Source organism: Benincasa hispida, chromosome 7, assembly GCF_027475165.1.
Source record: "Benincasa hispida cultivar pf3 chromosome 7, pf3_genome.v1.1, whole genome shotgun sequence".
Taxonomy (NCBI): Eukaryota; Viridiplantae; Streptophyta; class Magnoliopsida; order Cucurbitales; family Cucurbitaceae; genus Benincasa; species Benincasa hispida.
In genome coordinates, this window is record NC_143484.1 from 50,621,878 (window position 1) to 50,643,832 (window position 21,955).

General features: G+C 35.3%; 2 protein-coding genes and 1 long non-coding RNA gene across 9 annotated transcripts; 1 reads left to right on the plus strand and 2 right to left on the minus strand.

The window, feature by feature from the left end:
- Positions 1–4,997: 4,997 nt before the first annotated feature.
- Positions 4,998–12,116, plus strand: RCN1 (ARM repeat superfamily protein). Of its 3 annotated transcripts, none has more exons than XM_039036528.2 (13): positions 4,998–5,133; positions 5,905–6,329; positions 6,793–7,039; positions 7,309–7,421; positions 8,181–8,260; positions 8,800–8,941; positions 9,024–9,104; positions 9,810–9,914; positions 10,074–10,256; positions 10,656–10,748; positions 11,037–11,176; positions 11,360–11,426; positions 11,522–12,116. In XM_039036528.2, exons 2-13 carry the CDS (start codon positions 5,937–5,939, stop codon positions 11,639–11,641), a joined length of 1,764 nt encoding a protein of 587 aa, XP_038892456.1. In that variant the 5' UTR covers positions 4,998–5,133; positions 5,905–5,936; the 3' UTR covers positions 11,642–12,116. The 3 variants fall into 3 exon arrangements, with proteins under 3 accessions (XP_038892456.1, XP_038892457.1, XP_090171712.1); XM_039036529.2 differs by having other exon boundaries at positions 5,002–5,133; positions 5,874–6,329; XM_090315586.1 differs by having other exon boundaries at positions 5,012–5,133; positions 5,839–6,329.
- Positions 12,117–14,310: 2,194 nt separating this feature from the next.
- On the minus strand, positions 14,311–15,410 carry LOC150035226 (uncharacterized). Its single transcript, XR_016530691.1, has 2 exons — positions 15,276–15,410; positions 14,311–14,606 (listed from the first exon to the last, which is right to left on the minus strand). It is a non-coding gene; the product is annotated as an uncharacterized LOC150035226 (long non-coding RNA).
- An 858-nt stretch (positions 15,411–16,268) lies between these two features.
- LOC120082176 (alpha/beta-Hydrolases superfamily protein) lies at positions 16,269–19,022 on the minus strand. Of its 5 annotated transcripts, none has more exons than XM_039037432.2 (3): positions 18,293–18,481; positions 18,072–18,154; positions 16,269–17,721 (listed from the first exon to the last, which is right to left on the minus strand). In XM_039037432.2, the coding sequence occupies exon 3, from the start codon at positions 17,529–17,531 to the stop codon at positions 16,476–16,478; it is 1,056 nt and encodes a 351-aa protein (XP_038893360.2). In that variant the 5' UTR covers positions 17,532–17,721; positions 18,072–18,154; positions 18,293–18,481; the 3' UTR covers positions 16,269–16,475. The 5 variants fall into 5 exon arrangements, with proteins under 5 accessions (XP_038893360.2, XP_090171715.1, XP_038893358.2 ...); XM_090315589.1 differs by having other exon boundaries at positions 17,978–18,154; XM_039037430.2 differs by adding an exon at positions 18,672–19,022 and having other exon boundaries at positions 16,269–18,481.
- Between the last annotated feature and the right edge of the window lie 2,933 nt (positions 19,023–21,955).

A 21,955-nucleotide genomic window follows, 5' to 3' on the forward strand; every position in this document is an offset into this window, starting at 1 on the left:
AGGTACAGAAAAATGAAAGCAAAAATCAGCTTATCATTCCCCCGCAAGCGAACGAGGAGTTGCAATGACTGTGAGCTTAGTTTTGAGGTTGGGAAATCGAGGACTAGGCAATGCTTTGGTCAGAATATCAGTAAGCTGATCCTCGGATGGAACAAATTTCACAGAGATTTGCTTACAAGCCACATTTTCTCTGATAAAGTGTAGATCAATTTTCAAGATGCTTAGTACGATTGTAAAGAACGGGATTTGCAGCCATGTAAGTAGCACTCGGGTTATCATACAACAGCTGGGGAGTTGACAGAGTATCAACTCCAAATTTTAGAAAGTATAGATTGGATCCTCAACAATTCTACAGTAGCATTCAATAGGCCCCGATACTCAGATTCAACATTTGATCTGGAGACAACTTTTTGTTTGGAAGAGCACCACAAAATAACACTCGAGCCCAAAAATACACAGAACCCACTCGAACTTCGTCGATCATCAGGACAACTACCCCAATCAGCATCGGTATAGCAGGTTAAAGCCAACACAGGGGATCTGGACAGCATAAGACTATGATAAGCAATTCCCTTGAGATAACGTCGTAACCATTTTGTTGCTTGAAGATGGGAAGATGTGGGAGCGTGCATAAATTGACAAAGCTTGTTAACACAGAAGCTAATATTATGATGAATAAGAGTGCAATATTGAAGAGCACACATCAAGCTTCTATATTCAGATGTATTTTCCAAAAGGGCACCTTCAGTGAGAGAAAACGAATGCCAAATGCCATAGGAGAATGAATGTGCTTACAGTCGGACATATTGGCACGATCCAGGAGGTCATGAATGTATTTATTCTGAGACAAATGCATCATAGTAGAAGAATGAACAACTTGAATGCCGAGGAAAAAGGATAAATCGCCAAGGTCTTTAAGAGCAAGTTGATTGTGTAGACATGAAATGAAGTGTTATATAAGATGAGAGTTATTTCTTGTGACAATAATATCATCAACATAAATAAGGAAAATAACCAAAGAGCCACCATTTCGAAACAAAAACATAGAAGTATCAGATTCGGCACTATAGATACCTCACTGCATATGATAACATGTAGAAATACAAGTTATTTATGCTGTTTTATTTAGCTATTGCGACAAAAAGAGAGGAAAGTTGCGTCGATAGTATAAGAATTGGCTCAAAAATACAAAAATTATAAAATATCGTAAACACACCCCCTAACCCCATTGCGATGGTGAAATAGAATGTTCTAGTCTCTGTTTTGCAATAAATAGGTCACCGCATGCGTTAATTTGCGGAGGAACTCACTTTTTAGCCTTGTCTCGTCGATCTCCCAGATTTTCTCTGTAAAATCTCTTGATCGGTTCTTGATTGGTTGGCGCATGCGATGAAGATGCGTTGTACATTTTGTCCTTGAGCAATTAATGCATGCGGTGACTTATTTCCTGGAAAACATAGACTGGAACATTCTATTTCGCCATCGCAATGGGGTTAGTGGGTGTTTTCACGATATTTTATAATTTTCATATTTCTTAGCCAATTCTTATACTATCGACGCAACTTTCCTTTCTTTTTGTCGCAATATCTAAATAAAACAGCATAAATAACTTGTATTTCTACAAGTTATCAGAAAGCTGATTTCATTGAAGATGACATGCCTAGATACATAAATGCGACCAAATGAGATGTGAAGGCAAAGATATCCTTTGTAAACCGAGGTATAGCCCAATAAAACGCATTCATGAGATTGAAATTGAAGCTTATTATCATTAAAGGGACAAAGGAAGGGAAAACATGCATAGCCAAAAACCTTGAGTAGGTTATAATCAGAAAGTTTGTCATAAAAAACTTTATAAGGAGACTTGTTTTCAATAGTAGGTGTAGGTGTGCGATTGATGAAATAAATAGCGATGTTAAAAGCAAATGACCAGAATTTATGAGGGACAGAGGATTGAGCAAGCAGGGATAGACCAACCTCGACAACATGTCTATTTTTCCTTTCAACATTGCCATTTTGTTGTGGAGTGTAGGGACACAACATTCGACGAAGAATCCCATACTTGGTTAGTAGGGGTGAAAGAGCTTGAAACTCTCCTCCTCCATCAGTTTGAATAGACATGATAGTGATAGAAAATTGGTTTAAACTCATGGCATGAAATTAAGTAAAACAGGTCACAACCTCAGATTTAGTTTTTAGTGTATATATCCATGTGAGACAAGAGAAAGCATTAATGAATATAATAAAGTACTCATCTCCATCGACCGAACTCACATGGGAAGGAACCTAGACATCAGAATAAACAAGTTCAAAGCGAGAGGAAGCACGAGAAACAAAACTAGGAAAAGGTAAACGATGGCTTTTAGTCATTTGACAAGACTTGCAAAACAGAGGGACATCATTGTTTTTAAACTTCAATTTACATTTCGATAAAACAGACTTGACAATGTGAATTGATGGATCGGCGGTGCCATAAAGAGATATCTGTGAAGGTTGAAACGAATGTAGTAGGACGGATGAGAGGATTTGATGGAGAAGTGGCAGCGGAAGGAAGAGACAATTTGTAGAGGCCACCATCAAGTTTGCCCTGAAGAAGGGGATTATGAGTTCGAAGATCCTTCATAACAAAGAAATCATGAAAAAATTCAACATAAGCATGATTATCATAACATAATCTACCAATGCTAATTAGATTATGAGAGATAGAGGGAGTATGAAGAACATAATGAAGATGGACAAAAGTACTGGAAAAAGGAGACAAGAATTCAGAAGAACCAATATGAGAGATAGGAAGAAACTTACCATTATCAATCACAATTTGTTCACCACCGTAATATGGGAAGGGTTGCTGAATATTGCATAAGTCAAGGGTCATCTGACGTGTAGCTCCTGAATCCATGTACCAACCTTCATTTGGATGATTGGTTTTTAGAATGGGAGAAGGGGTAACATAGTACAGGGACTGATTAGGGATATGGGAGGCTTGAGCAAATGAGCCTAAGGGGAATTTAAGGTTTGGTATCTTGGATTATCTATGTTATAACAAGAGAGGGTGGTGTAGCCAAATTTGTTGTAAATCTGACATTGAGGACAATTTGAAGATATGTAAAATTGATTGGGAGGCCATTTTTGGTTTCGAGAAAGAGGGCTAGCAAAACCATGATCCATAGGACTATATGAAAGTAAAGGGGAGTTGGGAAGAATACTTGGGGAAGAAGAATAGCCCATTGAAGGTGTAGGGGATCGAATAGAAGACCTGTTATGTTGTTGTCATCGTGGACACCGATTTTGGGAATTGATGAAGAGATGAGTAATATTGGCTTGAATAAGTTGGAGGTGATCTGTTGCTGTTTGTTTTTTCAATCGGGAGTCATAGGCAATAAGGAGGCTGCAAATTTCAGTGATGGATGGGCGATCGGTTCTATTATGGATAGAAGTTACAAACAGATTATATTCATTTCCAAGCCCATCGAGAATATAGCCAAGATGATCACCGTATGACAGGGGTTCACCAATAGCAGCAAATTTGTCACAACATCTTTGATTTGAGCCAAGTATTGTGATACTGTCAGTCTATCCTTCTTGATCTTTTAAAGTTTGAGATCGAAGATCCATAATGCGTGTTGTAGAAGAAGATTCATAAACAGTGCGCAGAGCCTCCCAAATTTCAAATGCAGATTAGTGGCCAACTATCTCACCCATTTTATCTTCATTGATAAAGGAGTAGAACTAGCTCATGATAGTCCGATTGCACTTTTTCCATAAAGAAAAGTATGGATATTTGTGTTCTTTGAGGGTCTAAGTACTTAGGAGGTTGGAGAAAAGTACCAACAATAAAACTCTCTAGACCATAGCCCATGATCAAATTAAGGAGTTGGTTTTTCCATAGTAGATAGTCTAAATCTATAAGCTTAACAGTAAGAGACTGAGACATGTGAGGAAAGTTAGCAGCCGATGATTGAGAAGAAGATAATGCTGAAAGAGGATTTGGTAGTTGACCATGGGATGAATGAGGGGAAACTATGGTATTTGGGGTGGATAGGGAAAGTTTGTGGGAGAGCCAGTGTACATTGGATGATAAGGGTGTGGTGATGGACCATAGTTAAAAGGAAAAGAGGAATGTATTTGAGGAGGGAAAATCGGATTTTGAATAGATGAAGAGGGAATCTGTTGGGTTGCGGGTGGGGTAAAAGATGGTGAAGACACAAAAAGAGTGATTGGTGGCAGAGTAGAAGATGTGGTACCTGGAAGAGACGTCATTGACTGGACAAATTATTCCTCTGATTTTCCTGAACTTGACACCATAAAAAAGAAAACCTAAAGCTCTAATACCATGTTAGAGCAAAAAATACATAATACGAAGAGACAAATTTTCAAAGGGTTCGACATGAAAAACCAGAGACCCAAGCAACAATATTTAATTAATCATAAAATGCCACCTGGTATACAATAATAGGAAAACAAAATAACAGAAAGGAGAGAGAAATGGCAAAGGGATAACAACAGAGAAAAGGGAATAATTAAGTAACCGAAGGTACAAAACAAGGAAAGCAAAAATTAGCTTATCAAGTATGTAGGGAATTTCGATGTAATTTATTTCTATTTTTGTTCACTGATAGTGGCTTAGTGAACAAAAATGGAAATCAACGTGTATCGAAATCCCTTGCCTAGAGAAATTATGATTTGTAGCAAATTAGCAACATTATTTTTTCAATTTGCATATATAGATGTCCATATCGTTGAACAAAAAAAAAAGTTGATGTTCTTGAAAATAGCTATTACTGTAAATTAAATACATATGTAAGAAGGCCCATGAACCATGGACCATGAACACAACACATTTGGGCTGCAACAAAATAAGCAGCCCAAAAGCACCGGCTTATGCCCATGAGTAGTGAACACAAATAGTTGGGCTCGAAGCCCAATATACTAAAATTTGTACTGGCAGATACGTGATTGATGGGCCGGCCCTTAAAAAGCTTATAGTTCCGTTATTATGGAATTCCAGATCGGGGAGTGTCGAAACAAAAGCCTCGATTGTCCTCGTTCTCTTCTCCTTGTGGTCTCTCTCTCTCTCTATTTCTCTCCGACGACAGGTTCCTGAAGCTCGGCCAGCCAAGGGCATTGATCTAGGTGAGTCCGCTTTCACTTTTCCACTTTCCTCTGCCATTTTCTTTTCATTTCCAATTCTCCGTTCTTCGTTCGAGCAGCGTTTTGTTTAATCTGAATTTCACTTCTTCACTTCGTCGTTGATAGGAAGGGAATAGTGAGATCGAATTCTCTTTGTAGCATACCTTAAGTTTCAAGGAACAAGACATTAATTCAATCGCGCCGTCCACGTTATGGATTGAGAATTTTGATTCTCACCTTTCTATCTGCATAACTCCGTTCTTAGGGTTCGGACCTCTGAATCTGCGTTATTTCTCTCACTGTTTGGACGTTTTTACCGTTTTTCTGTGGTTCTTTAGCCTTGTCCTATCTTGCCCTCAGATCTTTGATTGCGGATCTGATTTGTTCATTTCTACTTGTTACCTTTTCTTGGAAGTCGAGGATTATAAATTAACAACAAAGCATTCAAAATTTCTAGTGCAATCAATGTTTTCCATCTAGTTATTGGAGATCGTTTGTAGCATTCATTTTATCCACTTTCTTATTTTGAACGTCCGGAAGGCATTTTATCCATCTCTACGGGTAAAGTTGCGCTTGGGCACTGTTCTTTACGTCAGGTTTTTTTGGGACGGTGGGTCGTTTCTTCGTTCTTATGCTATATTTCATGATAATTAAATATATATATATATATATTTTTGATATCTTTGTTATTGTTTCCCCATCATCCAGTATGTGATTCTTATTTGGAAGCCGTCTTTTTGTAGCTGTGAACCGGTTTTCTTTTCCCCCCACCAGGTCTCTAGTTTTACAAGAAAGCGCTGAATAAGATGTCTATGGTTGACGAGCCGCTATATCCGATAGCTGTTCTTATTGATGAGCTGAAGAATGACGACATTCAGCTACGGTTGAACTCCATTCGGAGACTTTCCACAATTGCCCGTGCTCTTGGAGAGGAGCGAACTCGTAAAGAATTGATCCCATTTCTGAGTGAAAACAATGATGACGATGATGAGGTGCTTCTTGCAATGGCCGAGGAGTTGGGAGTGTTCATCCCTTATGTTGGTGGAGTTGAGCATGCCCACGTTTTGCTTCCACCTTTAGAAACTCTGTGCACTGTTGAGGAAACATGCGTGAGAGACAAAGCTGTGGAGTCATTGTGTAGAATTGGATCCCAGATGAGAGAGAGTGATTTAGTTGATTGGTTCATTCCTCTCGTTAAGGTCAGTGTTCCTCTCTACTACATTTTTCCTTTTTTCTTCTTTCCTTTGGTATGTATACCGTTACTTTATCTGACACTTGCAGTAAGTGGTGACTTTGAGAAGTATCCATAAATATAAGATGTCTTATGCTAAAGATGCGTCCAATTATATATTGAATGTTTTGGGATATATGTTATTAAAGTCTTGCCCATGGGCCTTTACTTCTATGCAACAATCGGTTTTTCAAAATAATGCAGTGCAAACTGACAGACTTTTATAACGTCAAACCAATTTTGAAAGCTATCAGTTAATACTGTTATGTTGCTCTTTTGTTCCCCTTGTCCTAAAAATCTGATAATTTCTAGCTTTCATCTTCTTTCTTTTATTTTTTTGTTATAAACTTTCTTTGCATATCAACTGATCTAAGGTTTTTTTTTCCCTCCTTCGTGTGTGTGCATGTGCGCACGTTTGGACATATATCCAGAGATTGGCAGCTGGTGAATGGTTTACAGCTAGAGTATCTGCATGTGGGCTATTTCATATTGCCTACCCCAGTGCTCCAGAGATGTTGAAGACTGAGTTACGGTCAATATATGGCCAATTATGTCAAGATGACATGCCCATGGTTAGGAGGTCTGCTGCAACAAATCTAGGAAAATTTGCAGCGACAATTGAACCTGCTCATCTGAAGACTGATATCATGACAATATTTGAGGATCTTACACAAGATGGTAATTTTCTGTATCCATTACCTGAGCGTGATTTACTTTTCTGGTTCTATATTAGTGGTTGAAGTTTAGACTCATTGCTTGAGTTGAGGCCATTGCTGTATAAGCGTAGCTGTGCTTCATTTTGACTTTCAGCACGTGAGATACTAACAGGGAAAAACATGGATCTTTCTCTTTGTTGCAAAAGCTTGGGAATTGTTCTTTAGAATTTTTTGCATGACACAGTTGTCTGTTTTATTACATTTTGTTTTCTTACACCAAATCTTTCACAGATCAAGATTCTGTAAGGTTGCTGGCCGTTGAGGGTTGTGCTGCCTTGGGCAAGTTATTGGAACCTCAAGATTGTGTTTTACATATTCTTCCAGTTATTGTTAACTTCTCTCAGGTATGGGTTTTCACAATTTATTGGTTTTCATAGTTTGAAATGTATGCCTGGATTATTTGTTCGTAAGATCATATATACCGTTGGAAAATATCTTCAATGAATGAATGATCAGATCAAGCAGGATCTATTTTGGAACAAAGACCAAACAGTATTGTACAATTACATCAGTCAGTGGTTTCCAGATCTTTGTGATGAACGCCTGGATGTATTGAGTTGTGTTTCCTTTGTAGTCCTGTTGTTTAGTTATTTAATTTACTAGTAATTGTAAGCATTGCCCAGATGTACAGACGTCCAAGTTCTTTTTAAGTTGCTATTGAAATCTTTTGAGCTGTGCTTACTCCTTAGGGATTCTTGAATCAACTTTTAAAAAAGCACAGCTTATAATTAAATACTTCTGTTCTCAAACCTGTCCTTTCCTAGGTAAGGGATAATGTCAATGAAGTTATAGTCAATATATCTGCATTATATTTCGTTATTTTCTAGTTATAGCCTAACTTAAGTCTTCACTTGTGGAGCCTCCATTTTGTAACCCTTTTGGTGTAAGGGGATATCTCATCTACCATTTCCTTTGTAAATCCCTTTCGATTATGCAAGTATTGTTTCTTAAAAAGATTAGTTATTTCTAAATGTGAGCACCTCTGTTGTGTGTGATAAAAGGTAAAAGTGGTATTTACATGCTTTGCATTCTAATGGCCTTGACCCAATTTATCCAAGCTCTAATTTCTTTCTTGTTCCCTGCCTACTTTCTCTTTTATGTAGGATAAGTCTTGGCGTGTGCGTTACATGGTTGCAAACCAGTTATACGAGTTGTGTGAAGCTGTAGGACCTGAACCTACTAGGTAATTTTGTTATTAATCTATGAAGAAAAGTTGGTTATTGATCTATGTGGAAGGTTGGAATGCTATCTTGGACCAATTATGTTATAAAACCCATGAAATGTATATTGACCCTCCTTTATCATTTGGAAGCCCTTACTCCCTCTTTTTCTCAATAATAGGGGGTTCTTGGAAGGAGGTTGCTTTTTCTTTTTGCTTGCCTAGTTCTTCCGAATTTCCTTTTCTTTTTACTCTTATTACAGTTGGAGATACTTTAGTTTCTATCGTCTTTTTGGTGGCTCCTCGTCTCTGTCCTTGGTTGGCTTTGGCCTATGTGCACATATGGCCTTGTCTTATTTATTTATTTATTATTATTATTTTTAATTATCAGATTTTCTATACCAACAATAATAAAAAGATAACAGCACATGTATATTTTCCTAATACCATGTAAACATGGAAAATAGTTCTTATATTAGAAAGGTATGTGAACACTCTGCCAATTGTGCTGTATTAGTTCTTACATCATTCCTAATGTATGAACTTGTTTTTTGGGTGGTAAGGACGGATTTGGTACCTGCTTATGTGCGCTTGCTTCGAGACAATGAAGCTGAAGTTCGTATTGCAGCTGCTGGCAAAGTGACTAAGTTTTGTCGGATTTTGAGTCCAGAGCTGGCAATTCAGCATATTCTTCCCTGCGTGAAGGTGCATATGCTATTTCAGAGTTTAAATTTCCTTTTCATATATGCACTGTTACATGCTGAGCACTAAGAAAATATCACTACAGGAATTGTCATCAGATTCCTCTCAGCATGTCCGTTCAGCTTTAGCCTCAGTTATCATGGGTATGGCTCCTGTGTTGGGAAAGGTACAAAGTCTTCATTTTGGTTTTCACAAATGTGTTGCCTGTTTTTTGTTAGTTAATTGAGGAATTTAATCCCTTTTTTTTCCTTCAGCCAGCTTGTTTAGAATCCATGCCTGATGCCTGGTTGGTTGTTTTTAATTTTTTTTTCCTGGGAGGATGGGGGGAGGGCACTGTGGAGTGTGAGTAAATCATGGCTGTTCTTTAAATCATGGATGCTGCTTAAAATTTCTGAATTTTGATGACTAGGAAAGTGATCTGATTAATGTTTATGTACAATGTAAGGTCTTAGATGATTTTGGACACACCTATATTTATGTGTGAAATTCTATGTAACCAGCTAGAAATTGAGAACTGGGTGCTGTCTATTTTTTCTGAAATTTGAAGGCCAACAAGTGATGTGATAAAAAATAATTTGCGGATTAGTATTTCTGTGCATGATGATTAGTTTGCTAATTTCAGAGACATGTATTTATGAAGAACAGTAGGGAATTGGGAACTAGATCCTGTTTAGTATTTGTATTTTGAAGGCCAAGAAGTGATTTGAATTAAAAATTCAAATTATTTGGAAATTGTAGTGATGAGTATCATTACTCTGTACACACTGGATCTTGGAACGACTACTTCACACGTGTATTTGTAGGAGCATTTCTAGTGGTATATTGTTGTTTGTGCTGGACATAAAAAATCTCACTCAGATGGCTCGTGCAGGATGCTACTATTGAACAGCTGCTTCCAATATTCCTTTCTCTGCTTAAGGATGAATTTCCTGATGTGCGCCTCAATATCATTAGCAAGCTTGATCAAGTAAATCAGGTTTGTTTTATTTCAACCTTGAGACTGAAATGGAAAGGTTATTAACTAACGTCATAATTTAAGATGCTGTTATACTTCACAAACATGCTTTAACTATTCTGCTCTTTCTCTCTCTCCAAATACATTTTACTGTCATCTCACCACAGACCTGCTATGCAGGTTATTGGAATCGATCTCTTGTCTCAATCACTGTTACCTGCCATAGTTGAACTTGCTGAGGATAGGCATTGGAGGGTTAGGTTAGCAATTATAGAGTATATTCCTTTACTGGCAAGTCAGCTGGGTGTAGGGTTTTTTGACGATAAGCTTGGCGCTCTTTGCATGCAGTGGTTACAGGACAAGGTTTGTATTTCTTGAGCTCCAATAAGACTTATTATGGTTTAAGAGTGCATGTAAATGTCAATATTTAATATGAATAACGTGCTTCTGAGTGAATGTTACTTTAGGTGACTTTTACTGACAAAAAGTCAAGAATACTATTTTCATTCCAAACTTCTGAGTGATCTGCCTGGTCTTTATAGATATGCATGATTTTTTTGCCAATTGAACATAAAATAGTGGATTAGGCATCTATTAAGATTACCTACCATTGTCGAATGAAGAAAATATGCTTTGATTTTCATTGTTTTGATCTCAACAGTCAACAATGTTCTGAAAGTGCACATATCGGAAAATAATTTTTTTACCGTAGTTCTCATTTTTATTTTATTTTTTCCCTATTGCAATGGTTGCTTCTTGCAGGTTTACTCAATCCGTGATGCAGCTGCTAATAATTTGAAGCGTCTTGCTGAAGAGTTTGGTCCTGAGTGGGCAATGCAGCATATTGTCCCACAGGTTTGTTTCAAATGAATTTCACAATCACAGCAACATTTTCTCTTCCCTTTTTGAATGAGATTAATATATGAGCCATCTGAAGAAAGTGAAATTGGAATGTTAATGGACTATCCCCTATCAGACAGGATATAAAAGTTTCTCCAATTCGGTTGAATATAAAGAACATAATCCAGAGGTCATGAAAAAATATAACGCTAACACACATTTCTAGAACTCCTTTCACCCTGCCTGCTGCACACAATCTATGCAATTTTTATTCCACCGACTGAAGTGGCGTTTCACAAACAGGTTCTTGACATGATTAACAACCCACACTATTTGTATCGAATGACCGTTCTTCGTGCCGTCTCCCTTCTTGCCCCAGTTATGGGCTCAGAAATCACATGCACAAAGCTTTTACCTGTGGTTATCAGTTCTTCCAAGGACAGGTACATGACAAATTTTGTTAATAAAAATATTTTCCTGTTTTAAATTTTAATTATATTAATTGTTCACTCAAGCTGGAAGCGGGAAATCATCTCTATAAAAATGAATCATGGATGGGTGTTAGCAGTTGGCTTGTGTCCCATGTTATTTTGGCTCTTTTACAGTTGTTAATTTTGATTTTGCAGGGTTCCCAATATCAAGTTTAATGTGGCGAAGGTGTTGCAGTCTCTCATTCCCATAGTTGACCAACCTGTAAGTAAACTTTGCGTCTTTTGTATCATTCCGTTCATAACTGATACCATTTGATTCAACGTTTGTCATAATATCGTATAAATCTTGGAATGCAGGTGGTGGAAAAAACGATCCGTCCTAGCCTAGTTGAACTCAGTGAGGATCCAGATGTAGATGTCCGGTTCTTTGCCAACCAAGCTCTTCAATCAATTGATCATGTGATGATGTCTAGCTAAATGGAATTCCGTCTCCATCATGAACAATCTGTACGAAGGTGCTTTTTGCAGAAGTTGCTATTGTTTTCGAAAGCGAAATAGCTGTATGTTTCTTCCTCCCGTTGGTTGTTGTAGTGCAGTTCTAGCGTGCAAAGCGAGCCATTGAAGACCTCTGGGTTTTTCAGTTGATCATTTGTGAATGAATGATGCAATATCGCCATTGAGTAGAGACTTCATGCTTTTTTTTTTTTCCTTCTGGCATCCTATAATCTAATATTCTTTCTTCATTTCTCTTCAACAATTGACTCGGAATTTGTTGGATGTTGAACTGGGGGCGGCTATGAAGTCTCCATTTGTATCTATACTTTTTTTGATTGCCAACCCTCAATATCTGCTGTAATAGTTATCAATTTGTATTAATTGTATTGACTTAACTCCAGGATTGTATTGACTTAACTCCAGGATTCCCAAACTTAATGGATATGCATCTCGACCATACCCTGTCTACCAGATGATAGTCATTCACATTTGCTGAATTTATATTTAGTAAAGCCGACAGATACCAGGAAGCCAAGTTAGCCAACCTAAGTATGGATTTGACATCAAATTCACTTTCGTAAATTTTGAAATTACTTTAAGGACTTATTTGAGAATGATTATGAAAGGACTAAAATTATTTTTATCATTTTCAAAATCACTCTTAAACATGTTTTTTTAAAGTGATTTTGTACTTGACAAAATTCAAAATCACTTTCAAATGTTTTGTTGTAAAACATGTTTAAAATTACTTAAAATTAATGTTTTTAAATGTAATTTTTATATCATCAAAATTAGTTTTAAAAGATTAAAAACATGTTTTGTAGTGATTTTGAAAACAATCAAGTGATTTTAACTAGTTTAAAGAGTGGATTGCTAAGAGGTGGTTGTTTTTTGAAAATGGATGGTGTTTGGTTCAAAATTTAAAGTGGTACGTGGTGTTCTTAAAAGTTCTTTAGGATCGAAGTGGGATAGACTAAATGTAGTATTAAATGCTATTAGAGCCAGCATTAACTACTTTTCGTCCGAAGGTGTTTATATAATAATTGATTATAAGCTTGCCAAAAGGTAAACCAAACACACTAAAGACCAATACCAATTGTGTTGTGGCTTTTCTAATAGCTTTGGCTTTTCAGTACTGTGGAGTGTGGAGAATGGCCTAACTTTGAAAATCATTAATCCTCTCACCAACTTGCGAATCCATTTCTCGGCATCATAGAGTATTATCAACGTTATTAAAATAATATCCTATCTCCCAAAATTAATTGATGATAAGCTTATATATGACATAAATTTAGTCATAATCAGCAGAAATTTCGAAGAACTTTGGCAACTAAAAGAAGAAAAGTCCATATCTCTTTTAACTTTTCAGAAATTTAGAAAATTAATTAAAAACTTTTCACTCTTAAATGACCTTATTTTCCCTCTAGATGCCTGCCATATTTACCATGTCATGCAAGCTTTTCAGGTACCTATTTCATTCATTGTCAGGCAGCAGCATTACTGAAAAAGGGTAATAAAACATGAAGGTATTATTAGCTTATTATGTTGTAGATTGACTTATTCAATGAGATTGTTATTCTTATTATATTCTATGGGTATAGTAAGGTGGTGTTATGTCAAAGTGAGCTTCAATGGTAATTGATATAACCTTCCTCCCTAGAGGTTAAAGGTTAGATCACTCATCCCATAATTGTTGTAGTAAACTAAAATAAAAAAGAAATGGTGTTATATTAACAGGTTGCTTTTAACTTCACAATCCCTTAATCTTAAGAACATGCTTACTAAGCCATGCTCTTATCCAAATATCAGAGGCTCTCAACATTTAAAGGAAATATAAGTTTACCTATCATCATCGTCAATAAAGCATGCAACATAGCTACAAATATTATAAAAGATAGAGCATGTCAATTAGAAACCTGGTTACTAGCTACGCAATGACGATAGTAGAAGGTGCAATCCAAGTCGGAGGGAAAAAGTGGGTTTTAGGCAACATCAATGAAGTCCACTATGACTGCCATCATTTCGTAGATCATATTCGAGATTCAGTTGACTGTTTGATGGTTCAAACTAATTAAAACATTTCACATTGTATGACAACAAAAATGTTGAAATAGAGAGGCCAGTTACACAATTAGGGACCACAGATTTTAGAAGACAAGACGGAAGTGAAAGAGGTTTCGAAGGGTGTGATGGATGGATGATGACGACAACATACCCTCCACATATCTCCATAATAGTATGATATTGTTTATTTTGGATATAAACTCCCATGATTTTGCTTTTAAAATCACCTAAAAGACCTCAAACCAATGGGGACACTGTCCTTATATACCATGGATCTCTCCCTTTCTTAGTCAATGTTAGACTTAGTTATGCCTAACAAACTTTCCTTAAACAAAATACCACCTTGAGTCTCCCCTCGTCTGTGCAAAGAAAGCTAGATTGAGCACAACCACGAATCACATTGTGGGATATACTTGGCGCTGACCATTATTGCACCCTTAGTCTCCTCCCCTCAAACAAAAATATATTCCAACTATTTGTCCATTAGACTTTATAGGATTGCCTACTGACTTGTCGTATCTCAAGCACTTTTTTTCTAATCTAGGGATTCAACCACAAGACTTATAATTTTGTTCAGAATTTAAAGATTCCACCAACACAACTAGATCTAGACTATAATTTTGATAATAATTGATAAGGACAATGTACTTACAACATATTTTCATGTGTATGATATTGTTCATGTTGGGCATAAGCCCTCGTTGTTTTGCTTTCGAAATCACATACCAATAAAAATAATTGTCCTCACTTATATATCATGAATCTCTCTCATTCTTAATTATGTGGAGCTTTGTTTGCACTTAATAATGGAAGGAAGAGATGCAGGACATCAAGAAGTCTAGAAAATGTTGAAGCTTGGTGGCAAGAGTGAAGGCCATAGATTCTGTGAAACAATAAAAGAAAGGAGAAATCAAATTTATTAAACTTAAAAATGGAAGGCGGGTTCTTCGAGGGTCTTCAAATGTTGGTGATAGAAGGGGAGAGAAGGGTGAGGAAGAGGGAAGAAAATATGTGAGAGGTGAGAGATATGACGTGCGAAGAAGATTGGAAATGAAGTTTTATTCCTGATGTAGTAGGATCCGTGTAAATTAGAATATCCTGATCAATTAGAGAGGATTCTCCTTTTATCTCCTAGTTACATCAATTCTACAGTGACATTGCCCTTGAAATGAAAGTAATCTTCTTTCTAACCTCTGTTTTTGTATTCTGTTTTCTCTTTCTAAAATATATTTCAAATTTCAAATTTTTTATTGTTTAGATGAATAAGGACAAATGAAGCACTTCAGTATGTCCAATTTTTCATATTTTTCTACTACTTATTTGTTTGCTAATTGCTACAATATTGATCTAATAGACCTTTTAAAGACAAATAAACTCATAATTTAAAGATTGGAAACATGGCAAGATAATTTAAATTTTAGGAGTTAAATATATACAGCCATAATAGGAGTTAAATACATATAACCATCGAAACCTAGGAAACAAATTTATGATTTAATCTTATTAAAAAGAACGGGGAAAAAAGAAAGAAAGAGAAGACATGAACTCTTACAATGGCTGGTGCAACACAAGAAAAAGCAAGCGCCTTGTCACCAATGTGCAACATCGAAGACTATAGGGATGGGGGAATTTGGCCCCCCAACCTATATCCATTGTCATAAAGTTGGCACTTATCCTTTCGGGAAGTGAGGGCCCCAAAATTTGTCCTTAGTTTCACTTCATTATCACCCGTGTCGCGTCAGCCATCCACTAATGTAGAGTCAGTCCCTCTTCTCAGAGAGTAAGGTTTCTTTCCAGTTGTGCATCTAAAAGGGTGAGGCTAGAGACGAAAAAAAAGGAGAGACAATTTCATTACTGCCTAAAAAGTTTGCTGCCCTAGAAGACAAGAGCTTGAGAAAAGTACAGAAGAGCTCAAGAACGGCGAGTGAAACTTTTGACCAATCACATTGATTATTGAGAGTGGAATCTTATTTAATAAGATCGAGATGGCGGTTACTATGACAAGAAGAGCAGAAGAAGTGGGGCAATTGTTAGAAACTTCTTTAGAATATTGTCTTTTAACTGTAAGAGCTAACTTGTCCTGATTTGGTTAACCCCTATCTTAACGGTTAGAATAACAAGTGCGTCAATGGATGATACTCATGATCGAATCTAGTCCCTTGATCTTTCAAGTGCTCGAGTAACATGTTTCAATTTCCATGAGATAGCTACTTGAGACATCATGGTCGTTGATATGAGGTAGAGGTGTATATTTCAGTCCAAATCTAGGCATCTAAATTGACAAAAACATCCCTTGGAATAATTTTTTTTTTTCATCCAAGCAGTGGACACGTGGCTCAGATGCCACATGATGAAGAGAATTGGTAAATGAACGACATAGAAAACTGAATTGGTCATCTGCTCTTAGCTAAAACTACAGTTACACTTTATTTCTTCCTATGGGACCTGCATCTCACCGGTGGAGGGTAAACATGGAATGCAGCTTTACTATTTTCCGTTTCCTTTCCATCTTCAAAAAATTGCAAAGGTTTGTAAAGGGTACGAGTCAGAGAAGAGATGTAATATATTCACATAGGACATTCCAAATTGCAAGCTTGAATAAGATTCCAACTTGTACAGTAATCTCCATTGAGGTATATAAATATTAAACGGAAAATGTAGGGATAAATCTGATAAGAATGATCTCTCTTTTCTTTTGAGGAAAAAAACAAAAACTGTGAAAAGTCTCCCTTTTGTACAAATTCTACTGAAGCTATACACACAAGAAATCCTTGATATGATCAATCATTTCAAGGGTCCGAGTTTGTGAGAGTTGTAACTTGTTCAGAACCTGAAACGCATGGCCAACTCCTTCATAAACCACATAATTGATCAGCTTACCCGCTCTATGTAAAGCAGAGCAAAACTCCAAGTTTCTATCCTTCAATATGTCCATTTCTGATATACATATCAAACTAGGCAGAACCCTCAAATCCTCCACCTTAAACAATCCTTTCGCCGAAGGATTGCACCATGGGTGGTCACGGTTTGTCCCGGAAGGCAACGCCAACCGCCAATACGTATCAGAAACCGCCAACGTCAGCGGCGAACGTGGAGGTTGGACAAGAAACTTCTCTGACTTGGTCCTTGACTCTCCACCGAAAAATGGTTGTATCAAAATGCTACCTTTAATAACTAACGGTTTCAAGACCACAGCTCCAGAAGCAGTCGTCTTACCACCAAGTCGGGCAGCTACATTGAAGGCTATGTTGCCACCGGCACTATCACCACTAAGGTAGATTTTGGTAAAGTCGCAGTATCTTGACCACCAATTCTGCTTGGCCCCAACAAAGGCAACTTGTTTCAACCATTGAAGGGTCTTTAATCCATCTTCATAAGGAGCTGGAAGAGGGTTTTCTGGAGCCAGACGATAATTCACAGACATAATTATACAGTCAGCTTTTGCAGAAAGTTTCGCCAGGAACTCATGGTAGCAACTCCAAGCAGCCGAGCCAACACAAAACCCACCTCCATGGAAATATACAATCAAAGGCAGCTTTTCCTGGCACTGTGTTGGAATATAGAAACGAGCCCAAATGTTGTTCAGCTTATCCATAACTACATCCCAAGAAGTAACACCGAGCTCTGGCGGCAATGCATTAGAGACACAGGGAACTATCTGGGGTCTTTCCACGTACCCATTTCCGTAAACTCTAATCAGGCCTTCAATCTCCTCAACCAACACATCATGTTGATCAAAGCCATTACCATGTTCTTCAAAACTTGGAATTTGATCTAGGTTAATGGTAGGCATTCTTTTTGTCCTCATAGAACAAGGATGGAGATGAGGGTCGATGCAGAAAATTAAAGTCGGAGGCTTTTGGGAGTATAATTGGTTATGGACCGAAGTATGGAATTCCGACGCTCCTTATATAGATGATGAAAAGATGTCTCGTGGAATGACGTGGACAGCTATTCTATCAAGTTGGGGGCTGGGGAGGATATTAACCTTTCTTTTCCTGCCAAGTGGGCAATTGGCTGAGTGCCACATGTTTTGACATTACATTGATTCAAGCACAATTAGCTAGAGCAAGGACTTCTCTACTTTTATCCTTTATTTTGTAGGAATGATAAATAAAAGGTGAGATTCACATGTTTTAGTATATGCTGTATTCAAATTACGATAACAGAAAAAAAAAATATACATATACTAATTAATAATGCGAAGATAAAAAAGATAGTGTGAAAAGATGTAAATAATAAAGTGAGGCCTACAGTTCTAGAATGCAATGCTTTTCCAGTCCCACTTATGACTCTTTGAATGGCTCACTCTGAATGCGCTTTGTCTGAAAAGCAAAGTCTGACTTACCTTGCAGTGGTATGTATTCTCGGATTGGTGGGTTGTTATGGCCTACTGCCACCCCCATTGGAAAGCTCCATCATTAATATGTGCTTAAAGTTCAAGCACAAGAGAAACATGTCATGTTGCTTGTCTGACTTCAATTCATCGTAACTTTTAAACTTCTGTTGCGTCTTTAGACGCTTTAAAAATTTAGAAAACGAAAAAAAAGAAAAGAAAGGAAAATTTACCTCGAACATAATTAATACCATTGTCGCGCCTATTGCGCAGCCACCACGGCCAACACGCTATAAGAACTGTTGCTGAACATGCCCCAGCCATCACAATTGTTGCCCCCCAAAAGAACTTCGGTACCCATTATCGTTCTGTACAGCCTCTTTCTTTGAGGACTTTTATCAAACATCTTGTACACGCCTCACCTAAGAAGGAAAAAGAAAACCCCACCATTATATATTCATTATCCCCCATTAAATTTGTTCTATTAAGATTAATACATTACAAATTTCCAATCAAGACAGATAGATATTCACAAAGGAATGATAGATATTTTAAGTCTTTCATTATATGTGTGGTTGTAAATCCCAGCTTCAAGGGTCAAACCTGACATACCAATTGTGCGCAAAGTTGTCTGTATGTGGGATTGCCGGACAATGATTTTGAATTCAAAAGCATCAGCATTAAGTTGGTTATCCAAATGGCAAATCGTTCGTGAGTGCCCAAAATGTGGAGTCAAATTCATTTGACTTTAACTCAAGTGCTCTAGCTAGCTTGTCAAACTTCTCGTTCATGTCTTTTGGAAGATGATAATTGCGCCATTTCACTTGAGGAGCTTCTGTTTTGCTTTCTTTCTTACGGCGCAAAGAGTAGAGGAGAAGGAACTGTACCCAAACTGACGTAACGATGTCCCTTCAATCGGAATCGGTGTTCTATATGAAAAGATGTCCAATATTAAATGGTGTCATTTCATTTTTTTTAAAAAAATTATTGGATTAAAATATCATTTTAATTCTTTCACTTATCTAATTTAGTCTTCGTTTTCAAAATTTATTCAGTTAAAATATCATTTTAGTTCGTGTAATTAATTGTGGTTTTATTTTAATCCATATACGTTGGTGGTTTAATTTTAGTCATTCAAAATTTATTTTAATTAAAATTAATTAAATAATAATAATAAATTTTATTCAATAAAATATATTTTGTGAAAAAAAAAATTTGACAATAAACTAGTAATGGATGGATAAATCATGCTGGTTGCATAGACATTGAACATTGCTCCATGAAACTCATTTTTGTTATCATTGTTTTTAAATATACTGAAAGTTTATAAATTAAATATTAGATATTTAAAAAGAAAATTTTCGCACATAGGAAAATGCTATGTCAAACTATTTATAAAAATAACAAAAATACTATTGATAGATACTAATAAACTTCTATCAACGTTTATTAGTTATAAATTTCTATCAGTTTCTATCACTAATAGACATTGATAGACTTTTATCAACCTCTATCAAATAAGATTAAAATTTTATTATTTTATATAAATAATTTCTTTTATTTTTGTATTTTTGAAAATCTTCTTATTTAAAAATACATGAAATAACATAAAAAGAAAGTCAAAGTCTAAAGTATTTAAACCAATTTATTATAATATGTTTAAAATTATTAGAAGAAATATTAATTCTACGTCAAAAAGATTATAAGGCATAGCTTAGTTGTGATATCACACTAGAAACATCTTTCCATATACAAATTTAGGCTTTTACTACTACTATTATTAGATCTTATATGACATCCCTCGAGATAAACATCTACTTGATTAAAAAACTATGACACTATGTATATGTATTATTTGATACGATCATAGATTTCTATGGTCATTAAAATCTCTCTTATTCTTGATCTTTGCTTTACTGAACTTTCTTCAACTCTTTTGATGACAATTTTATGTGGAAATTGATTGTCATGTCATGTCTCTTTATATTTGTTCATGCATTTATATCTTACTTCTAGACTTTGTATCTTCATGCTTGAACTATGTCCGTAAATATTGTTATGTTATGTTTTTCTTTAATTAATGGTAAACAATGTTTTGATTGTTGAATAAATTTTTCTTATTCTTAGACTATAAGATAAATTAAATACTTCATTTAAAAGTTTAATTTGAAAATGTTGATCTACATGTTATATAAGATATTCTACCTTTCATAAAACATTCACTAAAAAAAAAATAAGTGAATAAAAAAGGAGAACAAAATAGTTAAAGATAAGAAATGAAAAAAAAAAAAAAAATTTGCACAAACCCAAAGTTCAAAACACTAGATCGAAACAAAATCATAGGATTCCTAGGCTTTAGAACACTTTGAACACCTCTAGGAATTTGATTCTTAGAGTTCTATTTATGAAACAAAGGCCAAACAATTGAAGATGTTGAAGCAAGGAGTTGGTTATTATAGTTGTTATTATTGTTCTAGATTATTATAATTGGGTTATAATAGCTTTTGTTTGAGATGTATATTATTTTACTTTGGATTATAATAATATATGTTTGAGATGTAAATTATTTTAGTTTAAAAAGAAAATAGTAAACACTAGCAAAGAATAAAAAAATAATTATCGTAAAATAGTAAAAACGACAGCAAATAGTAAATAATGTAAATGAGAGTTTTGAAATAGTATTAACTGTAGATAATTGGTAAATACAAAATAATATTTACTGCAACACGAGTAGTTATTATAGTCGTAAGATAGTCATTGCCTTAAACATACCTTTAAAGTTAGAGTATAAATCCATTCTTTTCTAATTATTACTATCTTTTTCAAGATTATTGACTAATTAGTTAAGATATTATCGTTTCAACTAAAATGTTATAAGTTAGATTTCCATTCTCATATATTTTATTCCACGAAGAAAAAAAAATGGTCCCCTATCATGACATCGTGTGTTTGTCCCATCCCTATTCATGTAGTGGTCTCCTCTCAAAATTTCTCTCTCTCTAGTTACCACTTATTTACTTCGTTTTTTGACTTTGCCACACTAACCAACGGTTAATTAATTTTAAGGTTAAATTATAAGTTCAGTCGGTAAGATTTTCTTCTATATACAAAAAGTGTATAGTAAACTTATAAACTTCTATTTTATGTATTGATTTCAGTAAAAATTTAATTTCAAGTTTATTTAGATTGACTAGAGAATTTTTTTCCAAAAAAATCAATTTTATTTAAACTTTTTTTATAAAAATTGTTTAAAATGTACTTTAAAAATGTTTTAAAAGCTATTTTGAGCGGTTGCTAAACACTAATATTTTCTAAAATGAGTTAATTTCAATATTAAAAACTTAAAAAGTTAAACCAAACACAAAATTAGAGATTTTTTTTTTTTTTTTTAACTTAATGTTTGTATTTATTAATCACAAAATTTAATTTTCGTAGATTGATAATTAGGGAGTTAACTTTTTAAGTGTTTAATTTTGAAAATAAGATTATTTATTATTATTTTTTAAGTAAAATGTTTGACAACCACTCAAAATGGTTTTTTTCAAACAATTTTAAAGTGGATTCTAAATATTTTTAATTAAAAGAGTTTAAATAACAATGACTTTTTTATCCATATTTTTTTCTCTAGTTAATTCAAACGGATTCTTAGGGAGCGTTCGGGGCGTAGAGTAAGTTATTATAGTTTGTGCCGGTGGGTTATAATAAACTGTGAGTTATTTATAATAGTCTGTGTTTGGAATCCAGTTTATTATATTCTGAATTATAGGAGTCTTAGGTTATTTTAGACCATATGTAATTTTTTTTTTATCATTATTGTTTAGAATACAAAAAATTATGCATATGAAGTATCATATTTTAAAAAAATAATTAAAACTATATGTTCCACCAATTTATAA